We start from the raw sequence: 27,343 nt of genomic DNA on the forward strand, positions 1-27,343 counted from the left end.
ATTCCCATAGCTAAAGCAGAGCTCTATTAAATACTGTAGCACATGAGAAACTGTGTAGTGAAGTCTCTTGCGAGGCACTGAATGTTTGTACTTTGATCATATTCATTCAGATAGGTTTTTATATTGCTTTAGAAATGTTTGTGCTGCAGTGAAACTCACTGAAGTAACCAGCACTGTCACACGTTCCCTAATCAATTTGCAACAAGTGCATGGTTGAATGCTTCTGCATTTCAGCCAACTATTCATGGAATTTGAGGTTCTATCTAGAAATGAAGCTGTAACAATAGCAAGTTGTGCTTTGAATGGGATTCAGCTAAGGCCTTTGTCCCTTAATATCAGTATAAAGATTACTTCAGAGTATTGTTTTACTTTACCTTCCAGTATAAGGTAACTTACAGGTTAAATAATTAATGATGTAATGGAAAGAACTTGTAAAGATGTTAGAAATGAGCATGTTTCTTTACTGCATAATGCTTGAACATGATATTACTGCATGTGGAAAATCTTCCATTTAATTTCAACCTGTCTCAAGATGACCATTATCATTTGGATTTTAGTTTTGCATAAGAAAAATATTTGCTTTGAATGAAAACAGTTGTGTTTTAACTATATTCTTGACTTTGATGAAGCTGAAAGACAAATTTCTTTTGCAATAAAGCAAAATATTTGGGTGGGTAAAAAGTGGCTTCTGTGAACTGATAAAGTAAGCTAACAAGTATTGCTGTTTCCTTTATTCACGGAAAAGGAAACCAACCTTGCAAAGCAACTTGAAACTAAGCATTTCAGTGCGTCTTGTCTTTTAGTAATAGTGCTAAAGCACTAGGTACATGCCTAGCTCATTAAAATGTTTGTATGGAAATACCGGTTAACTGAAATGTGTTTGCCAGAAGGACGAATTTGTGCTTTAAACAAATCTTATATATTAATTTCAAACAACTAACCTTACTGGTCATCTGCTTGTCTTGTGCTTATACAAACACTTGATCAGCTTCTACTGATGACTGGAACATCTGATAACTAAATGATTTATATTTGTTCTCTGAATAGCATTGTAGTTTAAAGTCAGTCTTCCAGAATAACAGAATATGTCTTGGTATTAGATTATAGTAGAACTTTTTTTCAGGCACTGGAAGGTTTTAAAAAGGCATTATGATGACTAAAGATACTATTTGACAGGAGAATTTTTCAAAACTTACCTGGATGACTAACAATGAAAGGCTGTGCCTACCTTCTTTGCAGTCTTCTGCAGAGAGGGACCTGGGAGTCCTGTTGGGCAGCAGGGCAACCATGAGCCGGCAATGTGCCCTTGTGGCCAAGAAGGCCAACAGTACCCCGGGCTACATTTGAAAGTGTTGCCAGCAGGCTGAGGGAGGTGATCCTGCTCCTCTACTCAGTCCTGGTGAGGCCTCGCCTGGAGTGTTGTGTCCGGTTCTGGGCTCCACAGGACCAGAGCGACATGAAGCTACTGGAGCGAATCCAGAGGAGGGCTACAAAGATTAGAGGACTGGAGCACCTGTCCTATGAGGACAGCCTGAGAGAGCTGGGCCTGTTTAGCCTGGAAAATAGAAGACTGAGGGGAGACCTACCTCATTGTTGTGTCCAAATTTATGAGGGAAGCGTATCAAGAAGATGGAGCCAGTCTCTTTTCAGTTGTGCCCAGCGACAGGACGAGGCAACAGGCACAAACTGAAGCACAGGAGGTTCTGGCTGAATATGAGAGGGCTTCTTCACTGTGGGGATGACAGAGCACTGGAACAGGTTGCCCAGAGGGGTTGTGGAGTCTCCTTCTCTGGAGACATTCAAAACCCGCCGTCCTGCACAGTGTGCTCTAGGTGATCCTGCTCAGCAAGGGGGTTTGACTAGATGATCTTCAGAGGTCCCTTCCAACCTCAGCCATTCTGTGATTCTGTAATGTCCATGTGCGTTCAAGTAGATGGAAGTTTTGCTCTGCAGGCCTGATACATACTACTAGATGCTTACTGCATTAACCCTCTCGTTTGCAAAAGCATAATTCATTCTCTCCTATTCAAAGCACAAGTTGCCATTTCTACAGGCTCATTTCTCCTTTTGAGAATTAGGTGCCCCAGTTCTGAATATCTGATGTAGCTGTCTAGTCTTATGTATTTAGATCTATATGAATCAGGGGAAAATCTCTGTTGGACACATACATCCACAATGTCTTTTTCATATTTTTTCTACTGAGTGATCCATTCAGTGGATTTTAAGGGGTAGTATGGATTTTAACTAGAATTAATTTCAAAGTACCATTTTTTCAATATGTCTGAAAGTTGATACAAGTGTATGTTTGTGCCTAATATATGTGAGACATACATAGAAATGAAAAGAATCTGTATAGACTTTACTCATGCTTCTAGACCAGATGTATGTTTTATCAGTATTTCTCTTTCAGACTGCAAATGGATACATCTTATTTTTTGAAATCCCATCAGCAAGAGACAAGTATCTTTATGAGCCAATGTATCCAAAGTAAGTATTTTAAACTTTCTTTTGCATCCCCACAATGTGGAAAAACACAACCAGACAAGTCGTAGGCAGACAATATGATTAAAAACATATTCTTCCAGTGTGTGTTTTAAACATTGATAAGTATACGGAGCATCATTCTCACGAGTTGTAGTCAATTCAGAAGGAAGCTGATTTAATTGATTTGCTGTTCTCTGGTAGGATTCCTTAGGTTGATTTTATGAGCTCTCAAAATTCTAAATAGCATGGTTGAAATCACCTAATTTTGTAATTGATTTAAAGCAGTCTGTTGAATTTCTGATTTGTCACAAGCCTTAATAGTTAGTTTAGAATAGGTCAATTAAATAAATCATGTTTCTTAGAAATTACTTGGGTACGGGTTTTTAAAAGTTCCTGTCCTCCCTCCAACTTTGTAATAATTTAGAGATTTTTGAAACAAAGAGGGAAGGAATTCTCAGAGAAAGAGTATGAACTGTTCATAGTAAGAATATACAAATATTTTAGCTGTAATGTGTTATATTGTCATTATCTTATTTTCCTTATTTTGAACTACATAATACATTTCTTGTGTTAAAATGTAAAGTGAGATCACATTGCATATGTTTGTGGTTGACTTCTTTGAGTTCTAATACGATTTGGCAAAATTGGAAAATGTTTGGGAGAAATTAAAACCTTAAGGGGTGTATTTGTGTGTCTTTATATATTCACATAGGCAGAATCTGTAGTCATTGATAGGATCAAATTTGCCCAGAGGAATAGTAAAATGCTCTTTTATGGTTTATGTATGTTTTCATATTTATATAACAAGTTATATACGAAGTTGATGGGTAGGTGTCTGCAAGTAGAGATTTGTGAAGAGCGTTGGGTAACTTATGATGTCATATAAGAAGAAAACGTTTAAAAATAACTGTTAAATCATTAATGTTTAAAATTTTAATTTTTGTGAAGATCTGGGTTTTTTAATCTTAATTCATTTACAAGTATTTATAGGAAGAAATGACTTAGCAGCTAGTAGATGATTTCAAACTGAATTAGTTCTTGCTTCAGTAAGTGGAAAATTGTGTGTGTGACAATACTGTAATGCATCTTTTTGCCTCTGAAACAGCCCTCAAAGCTCTGGAATTAAGTGGAGTTTACTGTTTTCCATATTTGTCTGTTTTCCAAAAATTTAGGACTAATATAGAGAAGTTATATTACATTACTTGCCTTTTCTGAGACAAATGTTGACACTGTAGGTCAAATTTTCACGCTGACTTTTCACATCTGACTTACTGTCATCAGAAAAAAACGAAGGAAAAAAAGAGAAATTGAACTTCATAAAAACCTGTTGAAATGAATAAAGGAATAGTAGTATATCTACAGCTGCACATAAAGCAGAAGACTAAACAATAATTGATGGTATGCTCTTGGGAATGTAATTTTTAACTGTTAAAATCTAAAACTGAATGGAAGTCTGTATAAAAAACACAGTAAGCAAGAAAGAAATTTTAGAAAATTTTAGACATGCCACATGAAGGCGGGTTTCAAAATACCTATTAAGCATTTAATGACTAACCACTTTAACTTTCATATAAAAACATTGTGTTTTTTGTTGTAAACCTAAAAGTGTATGTTTTATGAAAAAGTATCTGTTAGCTGAGCTGTGTGTTGAATGGCAATATATTTAAGATGTGTTTGTCTAGCCAAAAGGATATAAGGCTTTTTCCATGGATGAAAAGAACAAGGTGAATGTCCCTAGAGTGTTTATGATGGGTTGCTCACAACCTCCTAAGACTAATTCATGGACTTAACTTTAAGAAGATGAATGATCTCACTGAATTTACTGGGATTACTAGTCTGTCTATATTTAGTTCTCAATTTTGAAAACCTACTTAACATTACTACTGTTCTGGTCATATTCATCAAAAGAAAGACACAAACCCAATAGCGTTTGTGTGTAAATTATCTGCTGTGATTAACTTCAAATTTCTATAAACTCTTATGAGGGGTTGAATTTTCTGTGCAGCTGCATTGCTTTGTCTGTAGACAGTTTCAGTAGTTCTTCATAGTTTCTTTTTTGTATATCAAATATTAAACAAATGAAGAAAAAAAGAACAGACTAACAAATCCAAAATCTCTGGATTGAAACTAACTTTCTTTTGGGATACGTTTGTTTTCCAAAGAGTAGATTATTTCACTGAAACACTGGATTTTGTTTCTACTGGACCAAACAGTATTAAAAAAAAGCATTCTGTTAACTTTGAAATGATGAAAAATCATTGTAAGGGCTCATACGTGACTTGCATGGTGTATGAAAGGGGTCATCTTACTGTTTTCTCCCACTGTAGCAGGGTGTTCTTGGCTCCTTCCTTTATGTTGGCAGTAGTCATAATGCCGCTGAGCCTTAAGGCAAGCTAGGTTGCTGACCCCATGGGGAAACTAAACCCGCCTCTCTCCTTTCTTTACCTTCCCCAGATTCTAGTAGCTTAGCTTACAGGCTCTCATATAATATAATAGAGGGCTGGTATTAGAAACTGGTGACCTTGAAGTAGCAATGAGTGCAAGGAAGCAGTCATTACAGCTTTGTTTTTTAGCAGGATTTAGCAGTGATACTTGAGTGATGATTCTCTTTAGTTCATGATGAAGGAATTGCTTGTTTTGTTTTATCTGTCATGCAGATATTAATTCTGGCTTGTCCAGCTCTGTCTTACATAGTTACCTATATAAGTTATCTGTGAGTGGAAGGGTGGTGATTTTTGCAAAGTATAAGGAAGATTTAAGGCTGTCCTTATATTATGGGTATGATAGGACTGTGTCTTATCAGATGCTAGAAACAAGTCATTAGAAACAGTGAAATGGATGAAAAACAGGTTCAATTGTAGGTCCACACACTTTGCATATATTAGGTAAAGTGTTTTTTTTTCCTTTTCCTCTACCATTTTCTCTTTGGCTACCTCCACAACATACTAGAAAGTTAAGTGATGTTACAGAATATTATCAGTTCTGTTTTGTTTCTAGCTAATGGGCACACTTGTGTCAGTGCTCCTAAAAGATGGACTTGCTGTAGTTTGTAAAATTCTGAAAATCTGATTAATGCTGATGATCTGTCCATATCTACTAACATTTTGTAAACAGAATGACGCCAGATTTTCAGTATTCTTTCTTTAAGTAATAATGGCCAGTTCTGACTGAGTCATAGAGGATGAACATCATGGCTAAAAAAAAAAAATAAGCTAAAAGCAAAACTCTCTTAACACACCTTCATGTTGAAAAGAACTCTTATGTGTTGCAGCTAACCATAATGAGATTGTGGTGTACTGGAAATACATACCAGCAACATCCTCAGCTCTTCACCAGAATCCTGAAGCAAGATGTTCTTGCTTAAGCAGTATTCTGAAGTTGAGCTTGTGTTTACGTTTGATCCCATACAGATGAAAAAAAGTAAGAAATGTTGTGTTCAAATTATTCTGTCAGCTTAGCTCTCATATAAAAAACCGCACATCTTACTGAAAGTAAATAAAGAATTTAAAAAAAAAAAAAACAACAAAAAACAGGTGCTAATATATACGATAAACCTTCTCAACTTTAGGTTTTTGCATTCCTCTGTTTTAGGACACTGATAGGTGCAGTGAGGTTACAGCATTAGTAGTTTTGAAAGAATTGCTTAAGAATTTACTTGATAGTTGAAATGTCCAAATAATGGTTTAGCCTTCGCTTGAAGAAATGGACCAAAAGAGTCACTGAAAATAAAAATCACCTCTTTCATCCCTGTGGGAGAGAGATACAGTCCTTACAATTTAATTTTTTTATATGTAAAATTGTTATGATATATGGCTGTTGATCAAGATAATCCAGAAGAGTTTGTCTGTAATTGAAATGTTAACAGAACTACTCCAGCATACAGTTATTGTGTAAACCATAATTATGCATGCAAAATTTTTTTGCTGGTACAGCTTGAACAAATGCCTAAAAAAAAAAAAAAAAGCTGCATGGGAAGTAGTGGGAAGTGACAGAAACACTTCTGCTGCTTATACCTCAATACACATTGCAGTATATCTGATTATGACACTTTTTTTTTAGGGCCAAGTCTCTCTTCCACTTTAATCAACACAGGCTTAGTAGAAGAGGTAAAGTGTGAATTGGGACTAAAATCTCGTGTATGAATGCAAGAATCTCTGCCTTCCCATGTCTTTTAGTCATGTAAAAATAACCAGATTTTTGGAAAGTAAGACTGGGGAGAAAAAAAAACTTCCTTGCTGCTACTGTTTGTTTAAAACCAGACAGGAACTGGAATCTAGGAAAATTGATTTCCTGTTGAAAAATGCCCATTTAGCATGACTTCCTCCTTTTCTTATCAACCTATTGTAATGGTCTTTATATTCTGAAATTTGGCATTTTAATGAAAGTGTTGGAATTCAAGATTAGAGAAGCTGGAGCCTACAAAGCATTCTAAATTCATTCTGTCAATACCTGAGGGCATAAATCTTATGAAATTAAGAATTCATTAAATACTTTAAGATGATTGAATGAGCAATTCTTTTTAAATTTTAGGTGTGTTATACCTTTTGAAGTTTAACTGGTTTCAAATGTACTTGATATTGTATTGTATCTAGATGTAGATGATGTAAGGGTTAAGGAACTGACTGGTTCAACGTTATGCACATTTTATATAAAAGCTAAAATTAGTTTAATGTCTTAAAAGTAATATGTCAGAAATGCAGAGTTCTGCGTGAATTCCGAGTATTTTTTCCAGATTAAAAGGGAAGCTTTTTACGCTTGAGATGGAGTCACTTGATAGTGGTGGTATTTGTATTTTTTTTGTTAGTTTTGTTTTTGTTACTATTGGTTTTGTTTGTTTGTATGTCAAATCCTAAGATTTTTAGGAGTGTTAGGAGTTGAAATTGCTCTCTTGAAGGGAATATTTCTGACTCTGCTTGTATTTGGCTAGGACTTGCTTGTTCTTGGAGTGAATGCTTAGTGAAAACTTAGACTAACAAATCAAGCAGGACACTAAAAACAGATAAAAAAACAATAATTGTTTTTTAAATTGAGCCAGAATAGTCTGCAACTATTCCAACTCTTAAAATCTTTGCTCCAGTTCATAGCAGACTTGGAAGAGAATCAAGTATTGGCTATTAGCCCACATCCTGGGATGCTTCCCTGCAGTGAACACAAGTACAAAGTCCTGCTTCAATTAGTTCACTCTAATTTTATCACCATATTACTAAAATTACAACAAAATAAAACATGAAGAATATATAAGTATAAAATAATAGAATGGTAAAATATAACGTGGACATTAATGTCCACATGTGATACACTTAAGAAAAGTGGCAGTGCACACAAGGATGTTTGTAACATTTTAAGTTGTGGCAAGGTATGGTAATATTTCTTCGAGGAGTTCCTGAAGGAATTTGTACAGATACTGCATAAATTGCTTCATAGGGAAGAGATATGCAACAGCATCACAACAGAGGCTTCCCTGTATTGATCTGTTAATTACTTCTGTTTAGAATTTTGGCAAAGAGATTTATGTAAGATTTTCAGTGAAGAGTGTGTGCAGTCGCTTAATGCTGAGGATATTCTTGTCGTAAAACAAACAAACAAATCAAAACAAAGAGACAAAAAACCACAAATTTTATGTGGCTAATAAGCTTAAAAATAGATGTTGTATTCTAACCACCATGAGTACTTGAACAAGTTAGTGTTCATATGCCAGTTTACATTCTTGTATTGTTGCTTATGCGTCTGGTTAGAGTATTCATGTCCTACTTTTTTTTGGCATTTTTCAAACCTTTCTTCTTTCCTATAATAAGTCTGTTTATAGGTGCCATAAATTACCTCATCAGTTGAGGACTTTTTTTCCTGATTCAGTGGACTTAAGATTAGAGTGTACAAATGTTTTGAACTTTCAACTCTGCATGGGTAACTGATGAGGTGTACAGTTAATTAACTTACTAAATAATTTTTCTTGGGAGTTAACTTCGTGCTAAAATTAACTGTGTGGTTTTTCCCTATTAAAACAACAAAGATGATTTTGGCTTTGGTTGGATAATGTATATTTAAAACTAGATTAGTTGCAGAATTTTTATTAAACATTATGGCACTTACTAGCCCAGGATGTGGTTCAGGAGGATTAAAATGTCATCAAGAAATCTTTGAAACTGGATAATTTGTTAAACCATTTCACTTTTGAAAATGAATAGTTGATTAATATGCTAGCTGGTTATTATTCTCAAACCACAGAAACATATTATTACTCATTTTGGTAGAAAAGGCTGTATAGAGAATTACCTTTTTAAACCCTTCCTCATTCTTTATAGCTGTTTCCATATGCTCTCTCTAAAGTTTTGTCTAGCTTCTGGTAATCTGTGTGCATATAGCTATGGATTAAGCTGGACATATTTCATCTTCTGCTGGTGGCTGGCTGCAATATCTGGTGGAGATACGTACGTTTAGAGGTCAGAAGGCTAAAGTTGTAAGGAAGTCAGAGCTCATAGTGCAACTTTTTTAAAGTTGTTTCAGAACTGTTCATGTTTTTATCTTTTAATATATTTTAATGTGCTTTCAGCTGTTAACGTCTTTTCCAATAAAGAGTGTCAATTATTTCCCAAGCATCTCTAAGTTGAATAGTAGGAACTGATGATCTTTGTTTTTTTTTTTTTTTAATATTTTTTTTTGGATCGGGGTGCAATGGGACAGTCTTAGCACTCAGAATTGAGAATAGACTTATTCAAAGGTTTAGTTACATTAACAGATGTGGCCAATATCTTTAAATTGAATGAATGAAGTATCAAAACATGAGGTTTTGACAACCCTTCAGCTGCATATGGGAATTAAGAATGAACTCTGAACCTAAGGGACAGAGAAAAGGTTTTTCACTTAAAATTTCTTCCCTGTCGTTTCAGGTACAATCTCATTACCTTTATGACAGTGTTTTTACCTAGGTACTGAAATAAGAATAGAAGTGAAATAATTACATTTGTTTCAACATGCAGCTAGTTGGTCACCCTGATGTATCCATTCCTCTCAATTCTTGTGTAAAAGAGTTACTTAAAATTTGGATACAACGGTAGCAGATGCTGATGTGGCAATGCAGACCAAACATTCCTTCCTGCCTTCGTCAGCAGAGCACGTTCTTCATTTAAAGGTCAAAGTAGCTTAACTAGTAAGGCTGACTCATGCAGATGTGAACTATATGAACACAGTGTACTTTGGATTGTATACACCCTGAACCCATAGTAAGGGTTTAGGTTGAATTGATGAATTTGACATAATCATAGGTAATGAACTAAAATGCTGACATTCTGAGTTTCAGTCCTGACAATAGGGGCACAGTGGCAAAAGATATTCTCTGCAGCTAGTAACAAATTGGCTGAAACTAGCGCATGAAATTGAAAACATTCAAATAGTCTTACAAACTATTTTTATCAAAGGTGTTTAAAGAAAAAGAACCCTGCCCCCCTGGAAGTTTCTCTTTCAGCGAAAAATGTCTTGAACTGTGGTGTTCCCATTCTGGTTTTATAATTTGTGTTCTTCAGAAACAGAGTTTATACTTCATTATGTACCTCAGTGAGTTACAAGATTCATGTTACGTGGTGTGTTACATATACATAACAGTAAGAGTGAAATATTACACAACGCTTTTCTCTCACCTTCTTTGGTTTCATTACAAAATTCATTTGTAACAATGACTCTTGATAAGCTGCAGTCCTTTTGTGTTGCTTGGGACTATACTGTCTGGACGTGTATGTCTGCATAGACTGAAAGGCATGCATTCAAGTACCTGGGGGTTACTGGGTGTGTTCTGTCCCCTTCTCCAACCTTCAGGATGATACCTCTGCAGATAGTGACAGATGTGGAGAAATTAATTCTGTATACTATATTTTTAATCTGAGAAAGCTCTTGATTCTAGAAGATGCCAAGCCAGATCAGATGGGTTTGGTCTCAGAAATGTACAAGAATCACAGAATCATAGAATGGTTGGGTTTGGAAAGGACCTTAAAAGCCCACCCAGTTCTAACCCACTGCCATGGGCAGGGACACCTCCCACCAGACCAGGTCACCCAAAGCCCCATCCAGCCTGGCCTTGAACGCTTCCAGGGATGGGGCATCCACAGCTTCTCTGGGCAACCTGCTCCAGTGCCTCACCACCCTCTGAGTGAAGAATTTCCTCTTAATATCCAATTTAAATCTCCCCTCTTTTAGTTTAAAGCCATTCCCCCTTGTCCTATCACTCCACTCCCTGACAAAGAGTCCCTCCCCAGCTTTCCTGTAGGCCCCCTTTAGGTCCTGGAAGGCCACCGTAATGTCTCCCCAGAGCCTTCTCTTCTCCAGACTGAACAACCCCAACTCCCTCAGCCTGTCTTTGTAGGAGGGGTGCTCCAGCCCTTTGGCAATCCTCATGGCCCTCCTCTGGACTCAGTCTAGAAGAAATGTAGGGCCATTAGAAAAAGACCCACAGTGCTGGTATTAACTACTCAATTTTTGTATATTTCAGGCCTTCTGTCACTCCATGATAGCTAGCTTCCATGAAGGCTTTTTTTTTTTTAAAGTCAATTGTATTTTGCAATGAATTTTCTTTTGAAATGCAAACCAAACATTTTAATAATTTAATGTTTAAGGCAAGTGTACCATCTGTGGGCATTAGATTAGTTCATTGTCTTATTTTGCTTACTTACTCCTTTTAGGCATCTGGGATGATTAAGCTTTTTCCACTATGATTACGTTTTATATATCAAGTGTTCCTTGTGGCAGGTTGTAGGTGAATATAAAGTAAGCAGTCAGTGAGAAATGGAAAACTAACGCTTACCTTTTTTGACTGCCATCTTGTTTCAATTTTAATATTTTCCTTGTTTTTAGAGGAAGCCCGCATCTCAAGGGAACACCACATTATAAAGAAGAGCAATGTGCTCCTTCTTTAAATCTAGAAATGAAGAAAGTGCTGGATCTGCAAGCTTCTATCACAAGGTATGCTCAATAATCATGTGTTTAGAATATATCTCCCTACGGAAGTTTCTCATTAAAAACAGGAAGGGGATTGAAAAAACCTTCTCATAAGCCTAAGAAGTTGAGAAAGTATATTGCTGTTTAGGAATTATTTCTTTGTGTTTGCCTGTGCTGGTACTGTTTGTATGTAGAAGCATGAAGAAGAGGCTATGTTTATATTCAGTATTACGTTATACTACTATAAATGTTACTGTACTTGGGCTCAAAGTATGGATTAGAGATTTCATGGAAATATAGGTACATCAGAGCGAAACTGTAGGCAGAATTTTAACATTTCTCCAGCTGTTTGCAGATGATCCCCATTTTTTTCTGAAAAAGTTTCATTTTTTTGTGGTGATTGCCTTCCCTATTCCCTATCAAAAGCATGAAAATGATCTTCAGTGGTTTGTGTACTAGCTGAACAATTATTCTGACAATACAGACCTGTTCATGATTTTCTGATTCCTAGAGAAAAACAGAGATGCACTGTATTTTATATGCTTGATACCTTATTGTATAAAGGGTTTACGCGCTTAAGTTATAACTTATTTGGTGTAAATTCTCAAGTTATTCATTATAGAAAAGGCAGTTGTGTAGTGTTTGTTACGCTAATTGATAAATCTATGATATGGGTTTGAGATAGAGATTTTTAGAGAGTGACAAATACATTTGTTAGTTTGCAGTCCATGTTAGAGGATCTACTTGTTGCTACTGCTGATGGATTTCTCCATCTTGTTCACTGGGATGGTATGACCAATGGAAGGAAGGCCATCAACCTGTGTACAGTTCCATTTTCTGTGGATCTGCAGTCTTCTCGAGGTAGGTTTGTGTTTTGTTCGCTTTTTCTGGTTTGTTTGTTTTGTGGCCATTTGTGGTTTCTTTGGTGGTTTGTGGCTTTTTGTTTGTTTTTGTGATCTTAAGCTATTGGACAAATACTGTGTAATATAAAATCCAGTCTGTTCTCAAACAGAGATGAGAAAAAATTGCCTTTTGTAAATGTGGACAAAGTAGCCAGTTTAAATTAGCTTTTGCTGTGAAGTAGCATATAAACAACTCAAAAGTCTGTTGGCTTTCAATATCACGATGTTAATGTATTTTTAAATTACTGGTATTTTCTCAGCAGGTTCATTTTTGGGCTTTGAAGATGTTTACATCAGAGATATGGAATACTGTGCCACACTTGATGGTTTTGCTGTTGTTTTTAATGATGGCAGAGTTGGTTTCATTACACCAATGTCAAGTAGATTCACTGCTGAGGTATATTTCCTTTAGTATTTCTAGCATGCATTCTTCAACAGATATTTTTCCCCTGGTCTCTGCATTCCAGTTAGCTTTCCATTTTAACTTATGTTCAGCTACAAAGAAATAAAAAAAGATAACAAAATTTTGAGAGAACATAGAAACAGTACTGTATTTCATACCATAGCTTGAACTAGATTCTTTTAGGGCTAGTACATGTCTATGGGAGAACATAATTAGTAGTATATTTAATTTCTAATTGTTCATTGTCTCAGAATGTCATCATAGTTCTGAGGTCTTACTACTATTTCTGTGACAGACTTCCTGTTTACCAGCCACTGGTATAGTTATACAAAGTGGTTCCTCCTATGGCAAAGTATCATAGGTGCTATTTCTAGCTTTCAGCTGTAATTAAGCTGTAATTACTCTTTTCATAGTGACAAGCATGTTTCAGATTTTTTTTGATGGAAACTTTTCTAAGCTAAGCACTTTCTTACCTGTAATTCAGCCTACAAACCATACTACATTTTAGCATTCAATCTCTTCCACTTTTGGTTACGCCCGAAGTGGTCAGGCAGTTGGACTAGATGATCTCTTGAGGTCCCTTCCAACTGAACCATTCTATTTATTTTAAGTACAAAAAAAAAATCATAAGAATTTGTGTACTCAGTCCCAAACTCCTTCACACTCTTAAAATGCTGCAGTTTCATTTGTTGGAGATGGGAATTTTATTTTTCTGGTTTTTGTTTTGCCTCTGTCCTTGGTACCACCTACCGGTTTTTAGATGGTACAAGGATACACTTGCCTTATAAATATTGACTTGCTTTGGTTATTCAGAGCTGTGATGAACAAAAACTATTGCATATAAAACTGGTTTCACTGTTTCTAATAATTAAAAAAAAAAAGAGAAGGATGCGAGTACATAGGTAAACTGTTCTTCTTAAGTGTGTCAGTTAATGTTGTTATCTGAAATTAAATTTACCCCAGTGATGAAGGTCAAGTGGCACATCTGTTATATCGTGTGCATAGGTAGCATGTGGATAGAAAGTGGCTAGCATGAGTAAAAGCACTGTTGAACCCCAAATTTTTTGACTTCCTTTCTTTACAGCAGCTCCATGGTGTTTGGGCACAAGATGTGATTGATGGAACTTGTGTGGCAGTGAATAACAAATACAGACTAATGGCATTTGGATGTGCCAAGTAAGTTTTGCAAGGCTGGTTCAATGGGGGGTAAAAAAGTCTTTCCTCGTAAAACACAAGTACTAATTTATTCTTACCAACTTGTGTTGCAAAAGCTTTAAAGATGAAAATGGTCAGTCTTCCTAGGATGATATGCTGTGCCAAGAAATTAGAAGGGAAGTTGTTTTTTTTTTTTTTAAATGCCTGCTTGAAATTGCAGTTGATGCTTTTTTCTGCTCTGGGGAGGAGAAAAAAAAAGTGGTTGGACCAGTAGCGAGGACTGGAAATGTGTTACTGTCCCAGTTAATTTCAAAGCAGGATTATAAGTCAATTTTAAGCCATTAATCATAATAATACTGGACAAAAAGTAGCACTTCGTGCACAGCTGACAGAATGATCTCTTTTGGTCAGGAAAAATTATGCCTATTTGAATAACTAGGAATATTTATAAATTAAACTTGAAAAAATGTGGTTTTAGTGTTTGATTTACTGCTCCTTCAAGACACTTCCTCCTATATAATATTGTTCCAGATAGTTTTGAGTGCAGCTTTTTAAAAAGTATTATTTGTTTTTCAGAGCATTTCATAAGATGTGATGATCTACGTGGTTTAGTCTTCAACTGTCTGATGAAATAGTATTCTCAGTTATAGTAACAACACAGTATGCTGGTGTTTGCCTTTGAAAAATAGTTACTGTAATAATTTTTTTATTTACTTCTACGCTCCTGATGAAACTTTAGCACCTAGTAAAAAATGAGTTTGCTTATGTGGATTGTCGTGGTTGGAAGCTATGAAATATGTGGTTTGTGTATACATGGATGTTTTCAGAAAATATAGTCTTGGTTATCATAAGATTGGCTTTTCAGGTCCTCCACTGCCTTATTAAATACATCTTATAAATATGTTTTGTAAAGTGCTATGAGTATTACTTGGCATAGTATGTCTGTTCTGGATGAGTTTTGCACAAGTGAGAAAATAACAGACGTAAAAATTAAGGTATTAATTTTTTTATTCCTATTTTAGAAGGACAAGTGGATATTTATAAAAGTCCTTGGCTTTTATCAAAATCAATCCAGCCTAAAAGTTGTGTTATCTGCATTGATAAATTTTTAAAATTATTTTTATAACGTGTGTGTATATAAAGAGTGAACTGTGTTCTGAGAGTGGGAACACTGCTTTCAGATAATATGTAACAGCTTTTATTAACATCTTGAAACTGATGAGAAATCCAAATGGTTTGTAATCTGAAGCATGTGTAATCTCTTTCAGTGGCTCTGTGCAGGTTTATACAATAGATACCACCACTGGAGCCATGCAATTTTCTCATAAATTGGAGCTGACACCAAAACAATATCCTGGTGAGCTAATTTTATTGCTAGAATTTTCCAGCTGTTTTTGGGGAAGAACAGAGAACAACTTTCTTTTACTAGTTAACAACTATTTGTTGTTTCTATTATCACTGACAGCATTAGTTGTTTACTCTTGCACGTGTTGTACATTTGCTCTTTTTGCTGCTTGTTTTTAACTGTCATTTGGATGTGTTTCATGTGTGAGTGTTTTGGTTTGGTCTGATTCTGTATCTGAGTTAGTAGGTTACAGGTCATGCTGCTGTCATGTGGTGCCTATTTAAATGTTGCAGGTCTCTGTAGTTCCCACATATAGTCTTTGGATTACTTTTCTATGATTTATCAAGGAAAATGATTGTCAAAACTGATAATGAGTGTAATAGAGGTTTAAAATAGGCAGTAGTCAACTTGAAACAACTTATGTATAGGGTCCCAAAATTACAAGTGTTTTAAAGTAATCTATCAATCCCTTGCCTGAACTGCAGTGAACAAAAATTCAGTGAATTTTGCATGTAGTGTAGTGATAAGTATTGCTGACTTGTGAGCAAGGAATGTATAAAGGGGTAAATTTCATCCTCAGTTGAAAATCTGTGACTTAACAATAAATAAATAAAAATCAGTAAATAAAAGTTTTATAGTCCAGCAAACTGCCAAAGTAAGAGGTTTCAAGAGTGGCTATAAAATTTTTCCCCTAAATACTGTGCTGACAGAATTGCAGTTACATAGTTGTTATAGCACAGTGTATTTTTGGCCTGCTTTCATGTGCTTTTAGTTTTCTATGAAACCAAACATTTGAAAGAAAATGTGAATTCTTACTTTGCTGCTTATTCATTTCAATGAATGCAGCAAAAAGTTATTGAAAAATCAAGTATTTCTGTATATTTTTGTTTCTACTCTTAAGATGAGCGCAGTTGAAGGACATGACATTTTTCACATGGTATTTTACTGTCTGTTTTTAAACAGATATTTGGAATAAAACAGGACCTGTTAAACTAATCAGATGGTCACCTGATAGCTGTGTTGTTATGGTGACCTGGGAATGTGGAGGCTTGTCTTTATGGAGTGTTTTTGGTGCTCAGCTTATCTGTACTTTAGGAGGTGATTTTGCGTGAGTATATCTTTCTCTAATGAAATTGTAAAATGCTTTATTAGGAAAAGTTATTTTTCTAATTAAAATATACATAATTAGAAATTAACTGATTTTTTATCTCTTTCTATTGTAATTCTGTAGATGTATGAATCAATGAATGATATTTAGGAAGAGATCATTTGAAAATAAACAAAATCGTATTATCTTCTTTTTGTAGTGATCTCTTTTGGCCATAAAAGTAAACTACCCTAAAGCTAGGCCTCTACAGGCAAATATTATTAAAATTCCTTTAGTACCAGTATGTATTTGTTGAAAAATTGCCAACACACAAATCAAAATTCAGACAGTTTACTCTAGACACCTGACAATTGCTTTGCCTTTTATGCTTTTTAGTTAGAGGTTGGGTAAAAATATGGCATCAAATGACAATTGAAAGGTAGGAAGATAATTTCTTATTTTGAAGTAGTACTAAACTCAAACTTTTGTTCTGTTTTTAAGGTATCAGTCTGATGGTACTAAAAAGGACCCTCTAAAGATCAGTTCTATGGTAAATATAAATGTAAAAAATACTGTAATAGGAGAGTAGCTGTTATTTTTTTAAATTATTTTTAGTAAAATAATTCTAGAGGGACCTGGACAGGCTTGGGAGGTGGGCCTGTGTGTACCTCATGATTTTCGACAGAGCCAAATGCAAGGTCCCACATCTGGACTGGGACAATCCCAAGCACAATTGCAGGTTGGGCAGAGGATGGCTTGAGAGCATCCCTGAGGAGAAGGGCATGGGGTGTTGGTTGATGAAAATTTCAACATGAGCTAGCAGTGTGCAGTGGCAGCCCAGAAAGTCAGCCAAAACCTGGTCTGCATCAAAGGCAGTGTTGCTAGCAGGTCAAGGGAGGTGCTTCTCCCCCTCTACTCTGTTCTTGTGAGACCCCACCTAGAGTTCTGCATTCAGTCGTGGGGGTCCCAGCACAAGAAGAACATGGACCTACTAGAACAAGACCAGAGGAGGGCAATGAGGATGATCAAAGGGCTGGAGCATCTCTCCTAGGATGACAGGCTGAGAGAGTTGGGAGTTGTTCGGCCTGGAGAAGAGAAGGTTCTGGGGTGACCTTACAGTGGCCTTCCGGGACCTAAAGGGGGTCTACAGGAAAACTGGGGAGGGACTCTTTGTCAGGGAGCATAGTAATAGTACAAGGGGGAATGGCTTTAAACTAAAGGAGGGGAAATTTAAGATGGGATATTAAGAGGAAATTCTTCACTCAGAGGGTGGTGAGGCACTGGAACAGGTTGCCCAGAGAAGCTGTGGATGCCCCATCCCTGGAAGTGTTCAAGGCCAGGCTGGATGGGGCTTTGGGCAGCCTGGTCTGGTGGGAGGTGTCCCTGCCCATGGGAGGAGGTTGGAATTAGATGGTCTTTAAGTTCCCTTCCAAGCCAACCCATTCTAAGAAAGATTTTCAGAAAAGCAAACTGGCTTTATTGCGTTTAATGAGTAAGATGCTTTTACTATTCTTCCTAACACAAATATTGTATTAAGGGAAGAGGGGACAGCTGATGATTTACACGTATTATGCCTGATCATCAAGTATGCACACAAAGCCTTTTCTTGGCCTTGCTTGTAATACTAAGAATGAATGCTGTTGTTTTTTTATTATTTTGCTTTCAGACCTGGGGTTCAGAAGGGTATCATCTGTGGGTCATTGATGGGAATTCTTCTCAAAACACTAAGCCTGACAGAGATGCAAAAAATGAACCTCAACAGTTTGGTATTCTGCAGTTTCATTTCATCAAGAGTGCACTCACTGTTAATCCTTGTATGGTAAGGGTATTGTTTTTTCGTTTGTTTGTTTTCTTTCTGTTGTTGTTAGTGGTGGTTTTCTTAGTTATTTTTGTTAGATTGATTTTATCATAAAATCTTAAAATGGTACTTTGAAAATATTGGCATGCACTAATGTAATAAAACCTATCAGTCAGTATACAGTGATACAAAGATTAAAAACTGCCTTAATACCTATTTTTCATGTTGTTTAAATTAACTTTTAATACAGTGATAATTTCTTTTTTTTTTTTCCCTGTACATGGAGGTGAAGGTTTATTTGGCATTTTTTGGTCTTTTATTTTTAAAAGAGTAACCAGGAACAAGTCCTCCTGCAAGGAGAAGATCGCTTGTATTTGAACTGTGGAGATGCAACACAGACCCAGAACCCCAGAAATACTTCAGCACACTCTGAACATAAGCCTACCAGGGAAAGAGGTCCATTTTCAGATGGCAATTTAGATTCTCAGGGTTTAAGCACTTTACTAGGACACCGGCATTGGCATGTCGTACAGGTAATTCTTACTGGTTGCCTCTGTGTGTTCTGAGCTTGCTGGAGTTTATGGGGCTGGAATTTGCAGCTAATCTTACCACTCTCTGCCATACCTTTTTTCTCGATGGTGAAATTGTTACCTTTTTATTTCGTTCTGGGTTTTGACTGGTACAGCTTCTTTTTATTGCCAAATGGTAAAGGAATGTTGACCATCTCAACCTTGTGTTGCAGTCTAGCTAATAGGAAAATCAAAATGTCTTTTGACTGTATGAACGAGTAATTAATTTCCTTTCCTGTGCTTTGAAAGGGAAAGCAAGTGTGACATGCAAGAAACACTTTAGGGATGAGTTCTGTTGTTCTTTGCAGATTGCTTTAAGCATGTTCAGCTGATGAATATAGCCTTAGGACCTTGGCTGTATTTTCAAGCAGTCTTAGACAGCATCTGTCTAAGCATGTAATTAAAACATCACAATATAAAGCTTGGGAAGAAGAAATTATTTACAGGGGTAATCATAGCACAGATTCTCTTTTCTCTGCAACAGATGAAAAAATAAATAACGTTTAACCTGAAATGCAATTGTAATCTTCCACACTTTAATTTTAGACCTTCTAAAAACCTTTATTCAGAAAAATATGTACCAACATCTTGTTTTTCACAGTGCATGAATTAGTATTATTAAACAGCATGTTACAGTAGGCATGTATATCAGGTTCTGGATACTGCTGAATTTCCAGTTTAGCTGGCCAGATACCACTTCTGTGCTCTGAAACAGAGAAAGGTCTAAGTCTTCCTTCTGTATTGGAAAAAAAAAATTAAGACAACTGGAATTTTTGTGGGAATCAGCGTACCTGTGTGAACAATGAAGGCGCTTACCTGTTTTGTATTAGACCAGGGACTCAAGTTTGATCCTGGATTTGTATCATCCCATGTTACGTGACAAGTCCAGGATCAAGATTTAATTTGACACATCACAGTGTTCTCCTAACAGGGCTCTTGACCATGCTGGTGTGTGTTTCTGGTTGGATTAGAAATTTCATTGCAACGCTGGAAGTCCTTCTTGGCGGCTGTGTTTGTTAAAGCTTGTACTTTCCCATGAAAGTTTCTGATGAAAGAGACGTATCGGGGGGGGAAGCAGCAAATTTTGACTGTTAATTTGTGATGTTGTATTACCTGTTGTATGTTGTTAATACACTTCTCGTATTAAAAACAATTTAACATGTATGATTCGGGAACATAATTGGAAAAAAAAAAAGTAATTGTAGTTAAAAGAAATACAACATTGAGAAGTTATATCACTACTTCAATGGTTCTGAGTATGGTAATTTTTTGTTTTGGTGTTCTTTCTTTTTTAGATACATAGTACTTACCTAGAGAGCAACTGGCCTATAAGGGTGAGTGATTTTAAGATTATATTCTCGCTTTCTTAAAGGTATTGAGGTTCTTAACAACTGTCCTATAGGGTTGGATGACCTCTGAAAGATGAAAACATTGTTTTAAGTTACAGTAAGAAGAATGTGTTGGGCAGGAAAAGTAGAAAACTTGATAAAAACAAGATACTTCACAAGTTTTGACTCTGACATTTTATTGTCATATTGTAATGTACTTGGATAAGATATACCATTTAGATTATTTCTCTGCTGAGGTTCTGTTTTTTTGTTTTGTTTTCTTTTGACCAGTTTTCAGCTATTGACAAGCTTGGGCAGAATGTAGCTGTTGTTGGCAAGTTTGGTTTTGCACATTATTCTTTACTCACCAAAAAATGGAAGCTGTTCGGAAACATTACCCAGGTGAGAGGCTATGGAATTTTATTTGGGTATACTGGGGAGAATAAATTTGTTGGAATGTGATTCTTGGAGAAAAAATAAAAGTATCTTTTCCAGATAAACAACCTGATGATGCACTTGGGATTAGGGTAGTTGATTTTCCACATTTTCCATAAAATAGCTGAAACGTCTTGTGGTTTTGGTGCAATAGTTGATGTCTGATTATTAATTGTTTCTAAATATGACTACATTTAGTCAGATGCTACCATACATACTATCTGAGAGTTTGTGTGAAACCCAGCTTTGGATGTTAAGCTTTAAATTCGGGCCCAAAGCAGAAAGCTAAGTTGAGAGAGTTCAGGGATGCCAGGAGACTAGAGAACAGTAGAGCTGTGTCTCATAGGATGAAGCTTGTCCTTCACATACTATTCTTTAGTACTTTGTTATTTTCAAACAGCCAAAACTTCGTATCAACAGATTGCCTTACTCTTATCAATAAAGTTTGCCTTGTGTTTTTTTTTCTTTCAGGAGCAAAATATGATTGTTACAGGAGGCTTAGCATGGTGGAATGACTTCATTGTTCTTGGATGTTACAATTTAAATGATCATCAGGAAGAGGTGAGGTATTTTTTTCTTCAAAATTATTAAATCTTGCTTAGAATATTAGATTGTTCAAAAGCAGTAGTATAAATATGAGTAACTTGAGTTATAGATGACTTCAGGTCATCTTCAAAAATTATATATTAATACTTAAATAATTATTTGCACATAAGTTTATTATTGCTATTAGAAACTGTTTTCTGCTGAGAACCGTGAATCTGCTCATTGATATAAAAACTTTATGGTATTTTTAAATGTTAACACAAAGCTTGTTTTGAGGTTTCCATTACAGAAAGAGGGAGAGTTTATGTAATATTTAAATTCTTTTTAAACTAATGAATGAAACTCCCCTGTGGTTGTTGTTCAGTACTTCAGACTTGGCTGTACTGTTCTTCAACAACTTTGGATGCAATAGTATAATGCAATGCGTAAAACATCTGTTAAAACAAACACAGTAATGTATCTTGCTAGAAATCCATGACAACTATCCCACAAAAAAAAACGTGGAAGTGCTACTACTTTGTTAGTAAACAGAACCTATATTTACACTACTAGTTTTCCTTGTAGCTGAGAATCTACCTGCGAACATCTAACCTTGACAATGCATTTGCACACATCACCAAAGTGCAAGCAAACACGTTACTACTGAGTGTCTTCCGGGACATCGTAATATTGTTCAGAGCAGATTGTTCCATTTGCCTTTACAGTATTGAGAGAAGGCCTGAAGGGTGAGTATTAGCATTTAAACATTTTCTGGTAAAGTTTTTGTAAATCGGTTCTCAGTCTGAGAAATTCATATATATATGTATATATTTATAAATATATATAAATGAATATATATATGTATTTATATTCAGCAATATAAAGTTGTTTGACAACTTGTTGAGTCAAAATTTTAAATACAGCGTCAGAGAAGTAAGTGTTACTCGTATGCACAAGTGATAATTCATGAGTCTTGTCACTCGGATATATGCAAATACATACGTTAGGTGTGGGGGTATGCATGGGGGCATGCATATTCCCAGCTATGTATGCAGAAACATGTGGCTGCTTCTACTTGATAATAACTTGAAAACTGAATGTAAACAGAAGAAAAAGGTACTGAAAGACACCCATGTATCTGAATATTTTAACAAGAAAATATTTCTAACATTAGAAGTAGGAATTGGTGGAGTAGCAAAGATGAAGAGAGAAAAAAAGTTTGGCCTGTTTTGTGGTTGTGGGAAGCTATTTTAGTAGCAATAAAGAGCCAGATACTTTCAGACAGGTAAGATTAGTGACCATAGACGAGAGACAGATTCCCAGATAGTTTTTGAGTGTCAAAACAGGTGATTTTTCTTCCATATGGTATTTTGGTTTCAGCAAGAAAGGACTTTTTTAGCAGAAAGTAAGCTATTGACCCACTTCAGAAGAAAATATTTGCAATGTTTTTGAAAGAAAAACTCAAAACTGGAAGTTGACTAGAGTCTTATTCTGAATTATCTGATGTTGTCTTCTCTCCGCGCATACAGCTCCGTTCCCCAAAACTATTAAGATACAGGAGCTTAGCTTGGTAGGTTTATTTGGTAACTTTAGGTAGTGTTGGTATCTGGGCCTATAAGATTTCTGCTTAAAGGGAAGTAACTGTGATCTGTAGAGTAAATCGTTTGCTAAGTTAAGTTGATTATTTTCATTTTGCTTCATAATACTGATTTTATATTAAATACTATTAAACAACTGCTAACCATTGTCATCTTTTATTTCAGTCTTAACCCTACTGCCAGTGTCCAAGTTCTTCAAGAAGTGTCCATGTCTCGATACATCCCCCATCCTTTTCTTGTAGTGTCTGTTACGTTGACATCGGTGAGGACAGAGACTGGCATCAGCTTGAAGATGCCTCAGCAGGTACAAAGACTATAGTGCTCAAAATTCAAAAGAAATTGTTGCCTGGATTTGTTAGCTTAGTTCTCAACACTTACCTGACTGATGAAAATCATAAGTCAGTGGTTCTTCTGTGTGGTAAAATGCCAGATGTGTTTTTTTTTTCCTGGTGCTTATTATGAAGACTTCGTGAGCTGCAAGAGGAAAAAAAGTAAATTCTTATTTCTGTTTCATGTCTTCTCTTGTCATCTTGTAAAGTTTGGGACCAAATATTGGGGGAAAAATTAACTATGCTAGTATGTTTACTTAACAACTTAATAATAAATATAATAACTTAATAATAAATAAACATACACAAAAAAACATACTAGTTAAGTATTAAACGCTGCACACCAGAGCTATGCATGGCACTAGGAAGTGCCTATTCTACAGCAATAAGTCAACTGCAAGAGAATACATAGAAAAAAGATTGCGTATCACCTTAAGGTTACTTCTAGTCAATTTCATACTACACTAAGATAAGTAAGATAATTGTTCCTACTTGTTGTCAGGAGATAGGTCAACAGCCAAATGATGTCTGCGGTGTGAAGTTGATGCTCTGTCTTAACTCTAGGAAATAATTAAGGCCACTGGAAAGCACAGTGTAGAGTGAAATTGGATTTTTGTTGTCTGTGGTATAAATAAATAAAGCTTAATTTTTTGGTTAGCTGCATTATGAAGCATATTACCTCACAACCTCACAGCAGCTACTCTAAGATAGTTCTGAAGTTGTGTTATCTGTGAGCTAGGGCCCTGGATATGTAAGACATGTATTTTTTCTTCACATAGCAAAGCCATTGGCAGATACCGAAGCACTAGCACAGATGTAAAATCCAAAGGTTTGCATTGCTTTCTCCAGTGTATTCTAATTGAGTGTGCTGAACATGCATCCTAAGACTTTCATGTGATCTTGGACAAGAGTGTAAAAGGCAACATACTTGTGATTTTCTAGTCTGTTTTGCTGTGTGTCCTTACACTTGTTTGGTTATGTCCTTGTGCCAAAATTGTTTCATTTTTATCTTTACCTGTTGTCTAGTAAGTCCTGGGAAGACTTACTAGCTCTCAGAGTGGTCAAATGGTCAGATTTAAACAACCCAGACTGGCAAGTACACAGTCAAGCCAGTAGTTACACAGCATATTTATACCAGCAAATGATGTCAGAGACTAATATTAAAAGTTGGTACTGATCAAAATAAAAGCATTAATGTTAGCACTGAATATGAAGTTGCACTGCCCTTTGGACAAAGCAGTGAGCCTGACTTAATATGTCAGCCTTTTCAGTGTTGTTAACAATTTGTGAGCCTATTTCCTGGTGCTGCAAATTTACCATGCAGGCCCTCTATCCATGCAGATTAAACTTAATGCATAGCCTAGTAGAAGCTCCAGTGACTTGGTTTAAGATTAACATGAAACAGGTAAATAAATCTGTAGAAACAATACTTTGCTTTCTTGATACACCTAATTAAAAATATTTTTCTTCAACAGTAGCTTTTAGAAGGTTTAGGTTCGAGATACTGTGCAACTGTGGCTAAACTTCTTTTGGCACATTTACCAATGTTAATCTGCTGTAAGATGCTAGCATGTAGTGGTGATACTGATAAGAATGCAAAGCTTTATTTATCTTAAAATACTGGTGGCTTACCCATGTCAACAGGCCTAGCTGACATCATAAGACCCTCTTACTTTTAGGCAATAGAAAATAAACATGGATTCTAGTAAACAGAAACTCCAGTATTTACTCTTTGGCACAAGACCTGTATAAATGAATATACCTGTAGGTACTTAGTTGTGCTTGAGTCTTCTGAGTCCTTCTGCATTGAATTAGACTTTTAGCCATCTCTATATGGATTGAGAAGCTATTGAGTTCACTTGGGCAGAAAGGCCTAGTGTTAAAACAAACAGAAAACCAAAACCAATTAAAACAGTTCTTTCAAGTGTTGTTTGCCTAGAGGAAAAGACCTCCAAGATCATCTGGTCCAACCATCCCCCTGCCACCACTGTCACGCACTAAACCATGTTCCTAAGCACCAGGTCCAACCTTTCCTTGAACAGATCCAGGAATGGTGACTCTACCACCTCCCTGGGAAACCTGTTCCAATGCCTGACTGCTCTTTCTGAGAAGAAATGTCTCCTCATTTCCAACTTCAACCTCCCCTGGCACAACTTGAGGCCATTCCCTCTAGTCCTATCACTAGTTACCTGCAAGAAGAGGCTGACCCCCAGCTCCCCATGCCTTCCTTTCAGGCAGTTGTAGAGAGCAATAAGGTCTCCCCTGAGCCTCCTCTTCTCCAGACTAAACAACCCCAGTTCTCTCAGCTGCTCCTCACAGGACTTGTGTTCCAGGCCCTTCACCAGCTTTGTAGCCCTTCTCTGGACACACCCCAGGGTCTTGATGTCCTCCTTGTAGTGAGGGGCCCAAAGCTGAACGCAGTACTTGAGGTGTGGCCTCACCAGAGCAGAGTACAGGGGGATGATCACCTCCTGGTCCTGCTGGCTACACTATTCCTGACACAAGCCAGGATGCCGTTGGCCTTGTTGGCCACCTGGGCACACTGCTGGCTCATGTTCAGGTGAGCATCAACCAGCACCCCCAGGTCCTTTCCCTCTGTACAGCTTTCCAGCCACTCTCCCACAAGCCTGTAGTGCTGCATGGGGTTGTTCTGGCCAAAGCTCAGGACCCGTTACTTAGCCATGTTGAACCTCATCCCATTGGCCTCTGCCCATTGACCCATCCTGTCCAGGTCCCTCTGCAGGGCCTTCCGATCCTCCTGCAGATCAACACTTCTCCCCAGTTGCAAACATACTGAGGGTGCATTCAATTCCCTCATCGTCATCATAAATAAAGATACTAAAGAGGATGGGCCCCAACACTGACCCCTGGGGAGCACCACTGGTGACCGGTCACCAGCTGGATTTCACACCATTCACCACCACTCTGGGTCCGGCCGTCCAGCCAGTTTTTAACCCAGCAAAGAGCACCATGGGCAGCCAGCTTCTCCACGAGAATACTGTGGGAGACCCTGTCAAAGGCTTTGCTGCAGTCTAGGTTGAAGCCAGCATCCCTATGTGCGATGTGTGTTTAAAAAAAAAAAAAATTGTATGAATTTATTTTTTTTAAATAGGGCATTATGTAATTCAGATTAAGAACTGTTGAGACATGTCTACATCTACCTAGTGAAGTATCTGATCAACTGTGGGCATGTATGAACAGAGTGCTAAGTTTACTGGGGGTGGCTGTTGGCTTTAACATAGTTACAGCTAGGTAACTGATGTCTTGTAAGTTTACATACCAACTTGTCTTGTAACTTGTCAGCTCCCGGTATAAAACATCCAAGGAAAGCAGTGTGTGGAGTTCAGACGTGCCCTGTTTATGCATGCAAGTTCTGGAAAGCAAATCTGCAGGGAACCTGTTCGATAGGGTTTTGTTTGTTTGTTTTTGGTGTTCTTTTTTTTTTTTTCCTGAGAAGCAGAAGCTGAGCACTGTACTAGTCCCTTTCTGGTCAGAATCCCTCTTGGAGGGTAACTAAAAATGTAGCATCTTATAGTCCATGGATAATAGTTGTGAGCTCTCTTTGCAGAGGCTTTGCAGTTAATTTATTCTTTCTATTCTGGGTTTATATTATGGTTATGGATAAAATGATCCATGCAAAAAGCTTAAACAAGTGATTTGCATAACACTGTTTTATCCTTAGGCTTGTGAGGCTGAAAGTATTATGCTAAACTTAGCAGGACAACTCATCATGTTGCAACGGGATCGATCTGGCCCCCAGATACGGGATAAGGATAATAATCCTAATCAAAGGAAGCATGTGAGTGAATTTATATGTAATATTGTGTATGGCTTCAAAGATGTCAATGACTGGAGAATTTATGAAAGGAAGCAGTACAGGAGTTTAAAAAAAAAAAAAGTATTTACACAAGGCAGTGTCTACACTTACAAGCTTAATTGCTAGCTGGAAATACATTACAATTCCCATGATGTTTTTCTAAGAATTTATGAAAAGTTACTACTTACTTATGTAAATATCTAACTAAAGTACTCACTACTTGTTTTTACTACAAGTATTTACTACTTGTGTTGCAATGAAAGATGTAAGTTTTTAAGAGTAAAGGTCCTGTGCAACATTTGGTATGCAGTAATAACAGAAAGTGTCCAGTCTATCTGAAACTGTTTTATATGTTTATGGAATGTTGTTGTTTTTGCAGACTACATCTACAAAATTTCTAGAAGCAACAATAATAAAAACCACATACTGAATTTTCAAGTACTAGTTTTTCTGTGCTGTTGAAAAACCCTTTGGTTACATGAAACAAGGACTTCAGGAAAGTGAAATTTGAAAAGTTTAGATGAAGAGTCATTTGTTAGTTCAATCAAACACTAGCGGATTTTCTCTTTGTAGTAATTCTGTCATTTCTTCATTGGACTTCTCGGTAACTGAAGAAGCGGAGAGCAGGTTTTTGCTTTACTCC

The 27,343-nt window shown here is 36.6% G+C and overlaps 2 protein-coding genes across 12 annotated transcripts in view; one reads left to right on the forward strand and one right to left on the reverse strand.

The window, feature by feature from the left end:
* Window positions 1-27,343, forward strand: part of RIC1 (RIC1 homolog, RAB6A GEF complex partner 1) — a 48,820-nt gene that overhangs the window by 13,625 nt on the left and 7,852 nt on the right. For 3 of the 7 annotated variants that reach the window (XM_080574392.1, XM_080574386.1, XM_080574389.1), the window contains exons 3-18: window positions 2,411-2,487; window positions 11,326-11,433; window positions 12,128-12,270; window positions 12,572-12,708; window positions 13,799-13,890; window positions 15,138-15,226; window positions 16,178-16,322; window positions 16,803-16,851; window positions 17,968-18,120; window positions 18,429-18,632; window positions 19,964-20,002; window positions 20,288-20,398; window positions 20,903-20,992; window positions 21,542-21,702; window positions 22,720-22,858; window positions 26,566-26,682. In XM_080574392.1, the coding sequence (XP_080430518.1) occupies window positions 2,411-2,487; window positions 11,326-11,433; window positions 12,128-12,270; window positions 12,572-12,708; window positions 13,799-13,890; window positions 15,138-15,226; window positions 16,178-16,322; window positions 16,803-16,851; window positions 17,968-18,120; window positions 18,429-18,632; window positions 19,964-20,002; window positions 20,288-20,398; window positions 20,903-20,992; window positions 21,542-21,702; window positions 22,720-22,858; window positions 26,566-26,682 (1,854 nt within the window). The remainder of the gene's footprint in view (window positions 1-2,410; window positions 2,488-11,325; window positions 11,434-12,127; window positions 12,271-12,571; window positions 12,709-13,798; window positions 13,891-15,137; window positions 15,227-16,177; window positions 16,323-16,802; window positions 16,852-17,967; window positions 18,121-18,428; window positions 18,633-19,963; window positions 20,003-20,287; window positions 20,399-20,902; window positions 20,993-21,541; window positions 21,703-22,719; window positions 22,859-26,565; window positions 26,683-27,343) is intronic. The other 4 variants (XM_080574387.1, XM_080574390.1, XM_080574388.1 and 1 more) reach the window with 3 other exon arrangements.
* Window positions 12,792-27,343, reverse strand: part of ERMP1 (endoplasmic reticulum metallopeptidase 1) — a 49,790-nt gene continuing 35,238 nt past the window's right edge. The window contains exons 15-18 of one of the 5 annotated variants that reach the window (XR_013943770.1): window positions 22,933-23,028; window positions 19,979-20,083; window positions 19,485-19,713; window positions 12,792-12,806 (exon numbers count right to left, since the gene is read on the reverse strand). The gene's annotated coding sequence lies outside the window, so the exon portion shown is untranslated. Of the gene's footprint in view, window positions 12,807-19,203; window positions 19,714-19,978; window positions 20,084-22,932; window positions 23,029-27,343 lie in introns of those variants that run through there. The other 4 variants (XR_013943772.1, XR_013943773.1, XR_013943774.1 and 1 more) reach the window with 4 other exon arrangements.

Source organism: Anser brachyrhynchus (assembly GCF_964034855.1).
Source record: "Anser brachyrhynchus genome assembly, chromosome: Z".
Lineage (NCBI taxonomy): Eukaryota > Metazoa > Chordata > Aves > Anseriformes > Anatidae > Anser > Anser brachyrhynchus.